Below are 14706 nucleotides of genomic sequence, written 5' to 3'. Positions count from 1 at the left end.
TCTAGTCAGATACTGATAGCACAGGGATGCACTGCTACAGAAATAACTGCAGTATTAGTGGTTAAATTTTGAAATTTAGAACAACATTATAAAGAATCCTATGAAGTACCAATGCAACTGATCACACCCGCAATCTTACAAAAAAGAAAAAAAGAGAGAGACTAACAAAACTTCAGAATCAATTTTCAAACACAATCCTTCTTCAAAGAATATATGCCCACAACTCCTGCTTAGCTTTACTGTACCAAAGATAAGATTTGTTGTCACAGACCTCAACTTTTCCGAAAGCCAGAAAGGTGCCTGCAGGACACCATTAGAATCCGCCCTTTAAAAAAAAAAAAAAAAAAAAAAAACACACACACACACACACACACACACACACACACACACACACACACACCCCCACCCCCACCCCCACCCCCACACCCACAACCAATTAATTCTCCCCTCCTATTTTGTTAAAAATGAACACACTTGGGAGTGAGGTAGAGATGGACATAGGAGACGGAAGTGTTGAGAGTCTCTGGGTTAAGCTACAAGGGGTTAAAAACAAGGGTGATGACATGCTAGGAGTCTACTACAGGCTACCTACACAGGTGGAAGAAGTGGATGAGGCTTTTTTTTTTTAAACAACTAACAAAATCATCCAAAGCCCAAGATTTGGTGGTGATGGGGGAACTTCAACTATCCAGATATATGTTGGGAAAATAACACAGCGGGGCACAGATTATCCAATAAGTTCTTGGACTGCATTGGAGACAACTTTTTATTTCAGAGGGTTGAAAAAGCTACCGAGGGGGAAGCTGTTCTAGAATTGATTATAACAAATAGGGAGGAACTGGTTGAGAATTTGAAAGTGGAAGGCAGCTTGGGTGAAAGTGATCATGAAATCATAGAGTTCACAATTGTAAGGAAGGGTAGAAGGGAAAACAAGCAAAATAGAAACAATGGATTTCAGGAAGGCAGATTTTGGTAAGCTCAGAGAGCTGATAGGTAAGGTCCCATAGGAATCAAGACTGAGGGGAAAAACAACTGAGGAGAGTTGGCAGTTTTTCAAAGGGACATTACTAAGGGCCCAAAAGGAAGCTATTCCGCTGCATCGGAAAGATAGAAAATATGGCACAAGACCGCCTTGGCTTACCCATGAGATCTTGCATGATCTAAAAATAAAAAAGAAGTCATATAAAAAATGAAAACTAGGACAAATTACAAAGGATAAATATAGACAACACAGGAATGTAGGGGCAAGATTAGAAAGGCAAAGGCACAAAATAGACTCAAACTAGCAATGGGAATAAAGGGAAACAAGAAGACTTTTTATAAATACATTAGAAGCAAGAGGTAGACCAAGGACAGGATAGCCCACTGGTCAGTGAGGAGGGAGAAAGAGTAACAAGAAACTTGGAAATGACAGAGATACTTAATGATTTTTTTGTTTCGGTCTTCACCGAGAAGTCTGAAGGAACGCCTAACATAGTGAATGCTAGTGGGAAGGGGTTAGGTTTAGAAGATAATAAAAAAAGAACAAGTTAAAAATCACCTAGAAAAGTTAGATGCCTGCAAGCCACCAGGGCCTGATAAAATGCATCCTAGAATACTCAAGGAGCTGACAGAGGAGGTATTTGAGCCTTTGGAAAATCATGGGAGACAGGAGAGATTCCAGAAGACTGGAAAAGGGCAAATATAGTGCCCATTTATAAAAACGGAAATGAGAACAACCCAGGAAACTACAGACCAGTTAGTTTAACTTCTGTGCCAGGGAAGATAATGGAGCAAGTAATTAAGGAAATCATCTGTAAACACTTGGAAGGTGGCAAGGTGATAGGGAACAGCCAGCTTGGATCTGTAAAGAACAAATCATATCAAACCAATCTGATAGCTTTCTTTGATAGGATAACGAGTCTTGTAGAGAAGGGAGAAGTGGTAGATGTGGTATCCCTAGACTTTAGTAAGGCATTTGATACGGTCTCGCATGATATTCTTATCAATAAACTAGGCAGATACAACTTAGATGGGGCTACTATAAGGTAGGTGCTAACTGGCTGGATAACCATACTCAGAGTAGTTATTAATGGTTCACAATCGTGCAGGAAAGGTATAACAAGTGGGATTCCGCAGGGGTCTGTTTTGGGACCGGCTCTCTTCAATATCTTCATCAACGATTTAGATATTGGCATAGAAAGTACACTTATTAAGTTTGCAGATGATACCAAGCTGGGAAGGGTTGCGACTGCTCTGGAGGATAGGGTCATAATTCAAAATGATTTGGACAAATTGGAGAAATGGTCTGAGGTAAACAGGATGAAGTTTAATAAAGACAAATGCAAAGTGCTCCACTTAGGAAGGAACAATCATTTTCACACATACAAAATGGGAAGCGACTGCCTAGGAAGGAGTATGGCAGAAAGGGATCTAGGAGTTATAGTGGACCACAAGCTGAATATGAGTCAGCAGTGTGATACTGTGGCAAAAAAAGCAAACATGATTCTGGGATGCATTAACAGGTGTGTTATGAACAAGACACAAGAAGTCATTCTTCCGCTCTACTCTACGCTGGTTAGGCCTCAATTGGAATATTGTGTCCAATTCTGGGTACCGCATTTCAAGAAAGATGTGGAGAAATTAGAGAGGGTCCAGAAAAGAGTAATAAGAATGATTAAAGGTCTAGAGAACATGACCTATGAAGGAAGGCTGAAAGAATTGGGTTTGTTTAGTTTGGAAAAGAGAAGATTGAGAGGGGACATGATAGCAGTTTTCAGGTATCTAAAAGGGTGTCATAAGGAGGAGGGAGAAAACTTGTTAATCTTGGCATCTGAGGATAGAACAAGAAACAATGGGCTTAAACTGCAGCAGGGAGGTTTAGGTTGGACATTAGGAAATAGTTCCTGTCAGGGTAGTCAAACACTGGAATAAATTGCCCAGGGAGGTTGTGGAATCCCCATCTGTGGAGATATTTAAGACTAGGTTAGATAAATGTGTCTCAGGGATGGTCTAGACAGTATATGGTCCTGCCATGAGGGCAGGGGACTAGACTCGATGACCTCTCGAGGTCCCTTCCAGTCCTAGTATTCTATGATTTTGATTATGTGGACAAAGATCACATCTTAATACTGCAGGATTTTTTTTTAAATCAGTCTTCAAAATTCTCTCACTTTATAAATCGCTAAAGTTGCAATACATTACTCATCTCTTTGTATGTCTAGAAGGAATTTTGTATCTTTTCAGCAAATACAGAGTAATTTTCAATGGTAGTGAAATAAATAATTTTTAAAAACAAAATACAACAGTTCTTTGCAGACTGACACCTTCAAATCTAATATTTCGATGTTTTACTTGATTTTTCAGTAATGCCAATAATCTCTATATACGATCAGATTTTACCATGTTTCTATTATTCTTTTCAGTATTTGCTTTAATTTATTGAAGACTTTCTGCTAACTAAGTTGAGTCTCTTACCCCAATAATTGTCATGTCCAATGTGATCATGTTAGCAGAAAATCCTATAGCTTTCCCTCCATAATAGCCAGGAACTTTGAAGAGCATTTGGTTCTTGTCAGTACATATTAAAACCTTTCACTATAGAATCTGTATCATCCAACCTTAGTGTTAAGTGTCCACAGCCAACAGAAGATGGCAGTGAGTATAGTTTAAAGTGGTCAGGTTTGTTTATAAGCATTTTGAAAGTATATACATTTTTTCTCCAGATATTTCTGTAAAGTACTATGTAAACTACACTTTCCTCAACATGAAGTCCATTTAGTAGCTGCAATGGGAAAGGTAGATAGCAAAGCTTACTGCCATATATTCTCCATCTTAGGTTACTATACCACACCAATACTACATATATTTCATTTGCGTCAAATTTTTAATCCACTGAGACAGACTATGTACAAACCAAACAATAAAAAAAATAAAAATTAGCATATTATTTACATATTGCTTTAGTACAGTCTTTGCCGAGGCTTCCCACAGTGTTAGGATTTAAAAGTGCAGTTACGCTGAAATGATAGCTGCAAGAACAGCACTATCTCGCTCTGCTGTGTAATTAAAAAAACCAAACTGTGTTTACTTGACTCACACTCTCACCCTCACGTGTCTCATTGTGACAAAGCACCAAAATATGGAACACCTGAGTTTTGTTACAACATAGTTATTGTATTTTAAATTATCAAAGTGTAGTAAGGATGTTTTCTCACAGTGAATTAAATAAGCTAGTTATTCAAAGACAATAATGGGGAAGGGAAAGAAATGTCATTATATGCAAATAGAAGAAACACTCCCCAACAGGTCAGCATAGAGGTTTAATTTCTGAATTATAAGATTCCCAGCACAGATATCTAGCACTTGAGCTGGATTTCTCTATTTGGACCAGGTCCCTATGGAGAGGTTGTGACGCTTAAGTAAATTCTTTTGTAACTCAATGGCAAACAGCAAAAAAAATTTGCATTTTATTCTGACTTCTGTGAAAGAAGTGAACCTAGCAGGTAGAAAAGCAGCTGTAAGTACTGTACACAAGTTCGCAACATTCTGTAGAAGAGGCAGTATGACAGAGTAAGCAAGTGCTGGGTTTGTCATGGTAGAGACTTCAGTTCTAATCCCAGTTTTGCCAGAAGCAATCTTGAGCAACCTCTCTTAATTTACATGTAAATTGTGGGGGAAATGATACTTGTCTCTGTATGCTTCAATATGAAGCAACGGTCAATAGTGAAGTGCACAAAAATATTAGCAGCAGCCAGTGTGGAAGAGGAGATTTTAAACTTTTAGTTCCTTGGCTCACAGATCGGATTACAGGCAGTCCCCGGGTTACGTACAAGATAGGGACTGTAGGTTTGTTCTTAAGTTGAATCTGTATGTAAGTCGGAACTGGCGTCCAGATTCAGCCGCTGCTGAAACTGACCGCCAGTTCTGACTTACATACAGATTCAACTTAAGAACCCCAAGTCAGCTGCTGCTGAAACTGATCAGCAGCTGATTCCAGGAAGCCCGGGGCAGAGCAACTGTGCCTCGGGCTTCCTGTAGTCAGCGCTGGTCAGTTTCAGCAGCGGCTGACTTGGGGACGCCTAGGGCAGAGCAGCTGGGGTGCTGCTGGGTTGCTCCAGTAGCGCCGCTCCTCGGCGCTACTGGACCAACTCAGCAGCACCCCCCAGCTGCTCTGCCCCAGGCGTCCTGATTCAGCCGCTGCTGAAACTGACCAGCAGCGGCTGAATCAGGATGCCTGGGGCAGAGCAGCTGGGGTGCTGCCGGGTTGGTCCAGTAGTGCCCAGAGCGGCGCTGTGGGACCAACCGGCAGCGCCCCAGCTGCTCTGCCCCAGGGTCCACAACAAAAGCCTGGTCTGCTGGAAGGGGGCACATTAGCTGCGCCCCCTCCCCCCCAGCAGACCAGGGACACGGGGAGCATGGCCGCAGCGGCGGGGTGCCTCGCCTCTGAGGCTTTGCTCTGGCGCGGGACCCGCCACCGCTGTGGCTTTGCTCCCAGTGCCCCTGGTCTGCTGGAGACGGTCCCCAGCAGACCAGGGGCACCGGGAGCAGCTTTTCTCACCCCGGAGGTCGAGGTGGCGGACCGCTGCCTGCGAGCTCCGGGGTGAGAAAGCCCCGTTTGTAAGTGCGGATCCGACGTAAGTCGGGGACTGCCTGTACTTCCCTCTCCTCATGTACATGTGCATCCCACAGGAACTCAGTGGCAGAGGCAGACATAAAACTCGGTTTTCCAAAATGGCACTCAGCTACTTGAATTGAGAGATGATCCTTCTCTTCCTGCAGTTCCCTGCCTCATTTAATGCATATCTTACAACTTCCACCACAAATGAAGCAGCGATCATGCAGACAACCACCTCATTTGCTATCTTTATTCATACCCAGAGCAGTTCCTAACTTTCAATTTTGGAGTGCTTAACTTTGCAACTTTAACATTATTTTACTATACTGTTCTGTTTTTACATGCCATTTCCTACTTTAAAAAAGCAAGCCCTAACCACATTGACCCCCATATAGGTCATCAGCAAAATGGGAACTTTTAGATCTATAGCACAAACCTCCTTGACTTGAGCTATAATAGTAAAATGTTGTCCACTATGTCAGCTAACCACTCAGGAAGATGTTTTTCCAGTAGGTTTCACACTTACTTACTGACAACAAAGGAATGTTGAGACTCAGGAATCCATGATTCAGTGTGAGGTTTCCGAGGGAGCGTGTTTAGTAGCTACAGACCTTTCTACTCTTGTTCCCTCAACTCCAATCTCAGTCCTATGCCCACCCCTCAGTGCTGGGATGGATCATGTATGGCATATGGAGAGTCTCACACAATGGAGCCGTGTGGGGATAGAACACCTACAGTGCAGACAGAATCTTCGGGAGAATTTTGCTGCAAACTAACCAACCTCTATTGACCATGTGTGAACCATGATTTTTTCAGAGGTTTATAATCTGTGCAAATGTTTGGCAGGTTTTACTCAGATCAGCCCTTTGCCTGATTCCAAGTTAGTGATGCAAAGGTGCTAGAGCTTCTTAATGAAATGGTAGAAGGCTTTTCTAACAGACAAAACAAAAGGATTTTTTTTAATATAATTTCATTTTTAGAAATAGCAGAACTGTTCTTGCTGAACCTTTTAAAAAGAATATCAGTCTGAAGTAGACATCAGACATGGAAATTTCAGCCTGAATGATTAAAGTTTGACAAAGTTATAAGCAACTGAAACTGCCTTATAATGGAAAGTGTTAGGCAACTTTATTGTAGGGGCACTGGTATAGTTAAAGTAATAAAGTAACCGACAATGCCATTTTTACAGATACACTAAATTGAGAAGGTAGTTGGAAAAGTATCTCTGCTCATCATGCTGTCCTCTTCAAAAGTCTGAGCTCATAATGACAACTCCTTCCTACTTCATATAAAAATACAGCTCCTAATATTAGCTACAGGGGGAAGCTCATTTTTCCATCCAATACTTCTAAAAATTTGTAATGTAAAACATAACCAACACCAGTAAGTTACAGAGCTACATGCTAGTCTGCCTGATGCCCAGGACTATTTCACTAGTTCTACATTTATGCTTTTTAATCATTTAATAAATAAAAATTACTTCAGAAAGCAATACTGTGACTCTCCAGGTTTAGACAAGAATTTCTCTCCAGTATGATAGAGTCCATTGTCTGTCTGCAAATTCTATTTGCTGTGCTGATAGAGATTAAAAGCAGACAAGGCTCCACATCTCAACTGGTTTGTGTTTTAACTCATGTCAAAAATATTTTTGTATCCAAAATCATTTTACTATATTGTTTTTTTCTGGTATTATTTTATATTCCTGCCTTATACTTTCTATATAGAGGCATGTATTATAAAGAGGGTATTCCTAAAATACACCTCATTATTATTCAGAAGGTGAAATCCATAACAAGCATAACAATGCTGTAACTAGGCAACTGTGCAAGAGTCTTTTCAACAGAAGATTTTCTGGCATGTTACAGATAAGAAAGGCAAACCACGTAACAAAGCATACAGTTTAGAATGGCAGTGGGGGAGGGTCATGAATTACTAAGAATTTAGTAGCATGCTAATTTCTGTTCTAGATTTAATTTTTCCATGATGCTGTTTTTGTTAATCATTCCTAGGAAGACAGAAATACCTTACAACCACCTTCCCCCTAAACAAAAACAACACACACTGTAGAAAGACTCCATTTAACAAAATTAGCCAGCAGTTGATCCTGACTAAATTTAGGCCCACAAACTTACAGATCATATGCATAAAATTTTGTCAAGAACTCAGCAAACAGTAAGTAGCTTAGGATTCAGTAAATGCAAAAGATAACAAACATGAAAAGACAGATCATGAGTACAAGAGTTGGGGGAAAAACAGAGAGCACAAAAGGCTTTTCTAAAATACCAATAGAAATGTAGCCATGTTAGTCTGGTATAACAAACAAAAAACAGGACTTTGTAGCACTTTAACAAGATGGTTTATTATGTGATGAGCTTTCGTGGGCCAGACCCACTTCCTCAGATCAAACAGTGGAAGAAAATTGACACAACCATATATACCAAAGGATACAATTAAAAAAAATGAACACATATGAAAAGGACAAATCAAATTTCACAACAGAAGAGGGATGGAGTGGGGGGAGAGAGGTAAATCTCTGTGAGCTAATGATATTAGAGGTGATAATTGGGGAAGCTGTCTTTGTAATGGGTAAGATAATTAGAGTCTTTATTCAAACTTAGGCATAAAGTGTCAAATTTAAGCATGAATGACAGTTCAGAGGATTCTCTTTCAAGTGTAGTCTTAAAATAAAAGGCCTTTGAAGCAGGATGCATGTAATCAAGTCATTGAGACAATGTCCTTTCTGGTTGAAATGTCCTTCCTGTCTGTGTGGCAGCAATAGTCATGCTCCCTAGGGGGGCAGCCTCACTCTGGGGAGCGTTGGGGTGGGGGAAAAAAGGGTGTTGGCATGGGCTATAGGGGTAAGAGGCTAAAGGGTCAAAGGGCATGGGGCGTAGGGATGGGATCAAAGGGTGTTGGGCACTGGGGATCAAGGGGCTGGGTTGGGGCTAAGCGGTCAGAAAACATTGTATTTGTAGATTCATAATCTGCATAATAAATATGCAAATGTTGCCAATCTGCCAAAAGTTTGTGAATGGGTTTCCTAGTACCCAGCATAAAAAAGGTTGGGAAACACCGCACTAGGTCATCAATTTAAATTCCACCCAGGTTAGTGATGATAGAATGTAATCGCCTATGTGAAATGAGTTATGTCTAAGCTTAGCAGAATTTGATTGATATTATACATCAACATTATTTAAAAACAAAGTTCATTTTGAAGCATCTTCCCCTCCACCCCCCAAACTATTATCTACTTAATTTTTTGCATACATAGGAAATAATGGAAGGGTCAGACATAATTATTTAACAATATAAGTTGAGACTGAAAAAGTTAACGCTTTATAACAGTTAACACAAATTGTCAATATCAAAATGCATCATGTAAATATCTTTAAATCACTTTCTAGTAAGTTTTCAAGTATCATTTTTTGTAACTGAAATTTTCAAATACGCTTTTAAAGTATCAGTGAAATTTTCCCCCTCAAGTTTGTGTTTATGGCGAAATCAATATTTACCAATAAAAATCTGATCTTTCCAGTCTATTTATGGCCCCTTACCCACACCGTACATACAGGCACCACTTTTCACATTAATTAATGACGTCAGCAGAGATTCTTAGGATTACTAAGGGGCAAAAACTGAACTCATCCCTAACTGAATTTATACACACCATCAGGGTGGAGTACAGAATCTTGAACTGCCACTACCTGTGCTGTGCCCACTTCTGGAAATGAATAAATGATTTCACAATCTAATGGTGTAAATCAGCACTTGGAAAAGCACTAAATTAATATAATTATAATTAAGTGGGGACAAAGCAAGGGTTCCAAATTAAAAACATTTTATTTCCAACAAGATGAAAGTAGGATGGTCAATTTTTTTAGTGGCAGGATTAGACCACATTGCTCTCTAGTCTGGTGAAAAGACTCTAGGCTGAGGACACAAGCAATAATTATTGCTTATGAAATTTGGGAGGTTAAGGAGCTTAGTAGTTTTAAAAGTATATCATGGCTCTCCCAATGCAACCCTCTTTGGAAGAACTACTAGCTTTCAAGGGAATGTGTCTTTTCTGTACCATAGAATAGGGGTATTATCAAGTGCCTCAGTCACTACATTATAACATTGTACTGTAAATATTTGTATGGTGGCACAGTTAACTTGAATTTTGCTTTGCTTTAGGGTCTTTGGATCCATAAGTAAATAATCGTAAAAGCAGGTGCCATTTTATTGACATTCTAAAAGTTATTTTGATTAAATGATTTAAATGCAATTGGAACACCTGCTTATCCCACCTCTCATTGGCCCACAATCTATATATTCCAGTAGGGAAGATTCTGAAAGTGAATTATATTTAAAGCCTCCTTGCACAGAATATGAAGCAATGAATTTAGAATTTCCAGGCCTTTTGACAGTTCAAGTGAAAATTTTAATGGCATGTTTAATGTCCTAATTAGGTATAAGAAAAAGCATTCAACTGAAGAAAAGCACCACAGAAAGGAATTACATGGTAGCAGAGTACAAAAATTTGAATCTCTTTGGAACAGGAGAGTTCATGAGCTTTGGCTCTTAAGGTAATCACTAAAAGAAAATTTGCCACATCCACATTTAGATAATAAACAACAGCTTAAGTTTTCAGCTCCAATAAAAGGAAAACAGACTTGAGAAACAAACACATATGGTAATAATTTGCACTCTCAACTTAACTTATAAGCTTACATTTCCTTGTTTCTATATATAGCAATTTAGGTAAAAACCCCTTAATGTGGCTTGAAATGTACATTAATCTGCTATGAAGAAAAAACTGCCACCCAGTAGTACAGAGGATTATTAGTCAACAGAGGATAATCACCGTTACAATTTAAGCAAAACATTTTCTATGACTGATTCAAATCAACGAGATGACTCTAGAGGTCATGGAATATTACATTATAAGAGAACAATGCTCATCCAGAATTCATAGAAAAAAGTGGCTTTTTTCTCTTAATTTCCAATTTAAAGCAATTGAACAAATTCAGAATTGTATTCTGTGTTGTAGTTATGCTATTTACTCTTCAGCACAATAAAATAAAAAGTTCTCTCTCCCACTATTACAGCATTCATATGAAATAAATGTGCAGCACAGAATAAAAACAAAGAGGCATTAATCTCTGGAATTGTTTTGATTTGACAAAAAAGTAGTAAACAAAACAAACTTCTTCCCTTTTCATCAACAGTTACCATATCCAAAATAACATCTGATGGTTCAAATTGAAAGGACCCAGTGACAGCAAAGTACTTTGACATATAATAAAACCAACTTCTTTCCAATAATAAAATAAGGACAAATTAAATGTGAAAAGTTGAATGATTTTTGTTAACCTATTGCTTATCCAATTCTGCCTATCCTGTCCCACATTGCTGGAACTTTGCAACGATCCATATCTTGCCTATTCTTTGGTTCTGTGAGAACATATTATGGAATCACCAGTTTCACATAACACATTTTTTCTTTTGCTCTTTAACTGTGCTCAAGAAAATGGCTAATTAGAGCAAAAAATAAGGGTATGCATTTTTCATTTATAAAGTGCACTATGCAAGAATCCCAAGGCATTGCACTGTACAGGAAAAATTACAAATCCTATCCAAAACAATATTAAAAAGAAAATTATAAAGGTTTGGTTTTACAGAATATTGGCATAATACAGATCATATAAATTTTAGACTATAGTAAGCAAAAAAGTTCAGATGCTGACAATGAAGTGCTTTATAACCAAAAGTCAACATTTTAAAAATCAAGGCATGAATAAATCTGAAGTCAATAAGGACCATCCCTGAGGTGAGGTGATCAAAAAGTAAGCTTCATTTATTTAAGAGAAGAGATTTCTTGTGTGTGAAGAAGTTTTTGATTATCTGTCCATATAAAATTGTTTCCCTATTTAGACAGGCAGAATGAGCCTAACACCACACCACAGAGCTGTGAAGCAGTGCTGAATTTTGCACATTTCAATCACTTCTTGAGCTCCTTAAATTCTTATATTCCTATTTTCTGAAATTTTGCTCAGGAATGACTTCTATCAGATTTCTAACAAAGAAGTGAATCTCTGTCAATTCAACATAAGAAAATGATGCTTAAAGCTTATGCTGCTAAATTTTGTTGAACAAAGACGAAATTGAAAATCTGGCTGATGAAGAGACTGCTAAAAGCAAAGTCAAAACCCGTGCAGAAGTAGCAGTTTGTTTTTAAGAATTTTCAAGATTCCATTGAATGTATCTTTCAGGTTCAAAATACTCGGGAGGGGGGGGAGAAGAGGGGAGGAAGAAGCATTCTAGACTGGTAAATCTTAAGATCAGAAAAAATTGGATGTCATCAAAAGCAAGTAATGATCTAATAGAGACATGGGAAAACATACCTTGTACTACAGAATCATACATATTCATCTACCATCTGATAAGGTAATTAAGAATAATTATTATTGAGTAGGACTTAAAAAAAAAAAAAAAAGAACTTACCTCAATTGTTTTGCATAGTTTTGTTCAATCTCTATCCTTTCTTTTACAAACTTTGCATATCTCTCCAAGAAGTCAATGCCCCATTGTGTATGCTTGTCTAAGTTATCAAATTGATCCTTTAAAAAACAAAAAAAGCAAAGAAATTCAATTAGCAACACAAAAATATTTAAAAAAAAATCACAAAAATCAATTTAATTTAGTTATGAAGTTGTGGTCTTTTATATTTACACATAACTTACTACAGTGCGATAATAAACCCAGAACTATGGATATCACAATCCTCATATACCAAAATTTTAGTAAACTAAAGTCACATGTGGAAACATACCTTTGGCTCCTAATTTAAAAACACGTGTAGTCATATTTTAAAATTACTCCTGCTTGATTTTTTTCCCCCAATAAAAACTAATGGCCAGGAATATCTGTATTACTTTAAAAAACAAACAACCTACCCTTTTCATAGGTTTCCAACACAGCACTGAAAATGTATGTGAAGACAAGTGTTCTGTAGCTGGTTAAGAGACTATTCAAAGCACAATTTTCTTCCACAAGAGATTTTATTATTTTTAAAATTCCTTAACGCAGGCCCTGGGTGTGGTTTCTAAGCATAGAAACAAGCATTTACATCCTCAAGGTCACCCAATGACAGGAAACATGCTTAAGTGATACTGTACAACAAAGTCACTACATTTTGTATTTCAAACACAGATAATTCAAGGACATCAGCAAACACTCACTCCATGATAGGTGCTAGTAACAATCTCTACAGAGCAAAACTAGTCCTAACAATGAAGAGGGCTATGTTAAATTAGTAACAAGACAGAACCGGATTTTTTTTTTAAAGCAGATTTCTTGAGTAGGGATATAATAATGTAGCCGATTAACCAATAAGCAAAAGCTTATAGGTTAATTCTATAGACTATGCACATTTCCCCCCTACCTCGTGCCATTAAATTTTTTAGCAGGCTGGCCAGCAGCTCAGCTGTCCCAGCTTGCATTGGGTCCTGAATCTACCCGTTGTGACTCTGCATTTAAAGTGTATTAAGAGACAGGTGGGTAGACAGCCTTGCTCAGTTCCGGCTCATGGTGGGTCCAGGAGCTCAGACTCTTCCCTCCTGGACAAGGGCTGCCCCGGGTTTACAGAATAGTCGACTAACCGATAAGAATTCATTAGGTTAATCAACTATTCAATTAACCAATATTTAACATCCCTATTCTTTAGAAATGATCAAAACCTCTGTCATATTGTTGTCTTCAAAGCTGAATTGTCATTATTACTGCAGACAGATCAACATGTTGAGCAAACGTTCATTCAGGGTGAAGAAGGAATCCCAAATCAAAAAGGGGACTGTTGGATGAAATAACTAAGAAAAAAAAAAACCCTTTAAAAACAAAACATACTGGGACCAATCATATTCAACCTATTTTGAAATGATCTGGAGAAAGGGGTAAACAGTGAGGTAGCAAAATTTGCAGATGACACTACTCTGCTCAAGATAGTTAAGACCAAAGCTAAAACCATTTCTTAGTTATGAAGAGCTTCAGAAAGATCTCACCAAACTAAAGTGATTGGGCAACAAAATGGCAAATGAAGTCCCACGGCTGCGCGCCAGATCCGATTTCTTAGGAAGCACGCTGGCTGTTTTGGTGAAGGGGAGGAGCAGTGTGCATACTTCTTGAGATGCCATATTGGGTGCACAGCCACGGGATTTCCCCCCTATACCGCAGGAAGCTAGTACTACATCCATTTTCCCAGAAGGTTGTAGCACCAGTGCAGGCTCCTTGATGGGGGTGAAGAGGAATGAAGGATGGGGGTGATACACCTCATGATCAACTGGTTGGTGACCGCAGCTTTAAACTATGTCATGCTGAAGAAAAGTCCAGGATTTGTGTTTTAAGATGACAATAGTTACTGTAAATTTTTACTATATTTAGCAGACCTTCTTATAAATAATTACTCAATAGTCTAAAACAGTGAGCTAGTGTTTTAAAAACAAATACAAAAAACCCCACCAAGCTATCATATAATGTATCCCAAGAAAAAAAATTAAGATACACTTGACAATAAATAAAATTAAAAATTAATACCAAAAAGACGCAATGATGCATCAGCAAACCTAATTTTGTTGCCTTTACATATTTAAAGTTTGCAAAATAGAACATTAGTTTCTTCATCATCATAAGCTATGCACCACTATATGCCTGACAACCCTGAATTCATATTGCACCTTAACTTAATGAATCATATCAGCCTTTAGTATTAACTTTAGTCTTCTCATTCCAATGCACACTACACTGATTTGAAGTTTCATCAAGGAATGCTGAGGTGCATTCTGGCAGACGTAAGCAGTATAACACTGATTGAAATTATGATACCTGGAAGATATTGGTAATAAAAATGTACCACCATTTAAAGATCAAACAATACTTTATCAGGTTTGACAAATGTAAGGAAGAAATTCAGAAATAAGATTATTCTCAAATTTCATATAAACCTGTTGGGTTTAGGATATTGAAGCATAGATTAAATATATCCCACATATTTAATTAATGTTATAATGGTGATTTAAAGATAATAGCCTGCATTCTAAATGTCTTTAGTTGATTAAAGATGAACCCTGCAC

General features: G+C 38.1%; 1 protein-coding gene across 4 annotated transcripts in view; it reads right to left on the bottom strand.

Annotated features, from left to right (window-relative positions):
* The window catches only part of FNBP1L (formin binding protein 1 like), a 99733-nt gene that overhangs the window by 37645 nt on the left and 47382 nt on the right, over positions 1–14706 (bottom strand). For 3 of the 4 annotated variants that reach the window (XM_075936555.2, XM_075936556.2, XM_075936557.2), the window contains exon 2: positions 12083–12198. In XM_075936555.2, coding sequence (XP_075792670.1) covers positions 12083–12198 — 116 coding nt within the window. Of the gene's footprint in view, positions 1–12082; positions 12199–12534; positions 12559–14706 lie in introns of those variants that run through there. The other variant, XM_075936558.2, reaches the window with a different exon arrangement.

This window comes from Pelodiscus sinensis, chromosome 9 (assembly GCF_052426305.1).
Source record: "Pelodiscus sinensis isolate ZL-2025 chromosome 9, ASM5242630v1, whole genome shotgun sequence".
Taxonomy (NCBI): domain Eukaryota; kingdom Metazoa; phylum Chordata; order Testudines; family Trionychidae; genus Pelodiscus; species Pelodiscus sinensis.
Note: the sequence above shows the minus strand (reverse complement) of the source record. Positions and strands in the feature narration are given on the sequence as shown.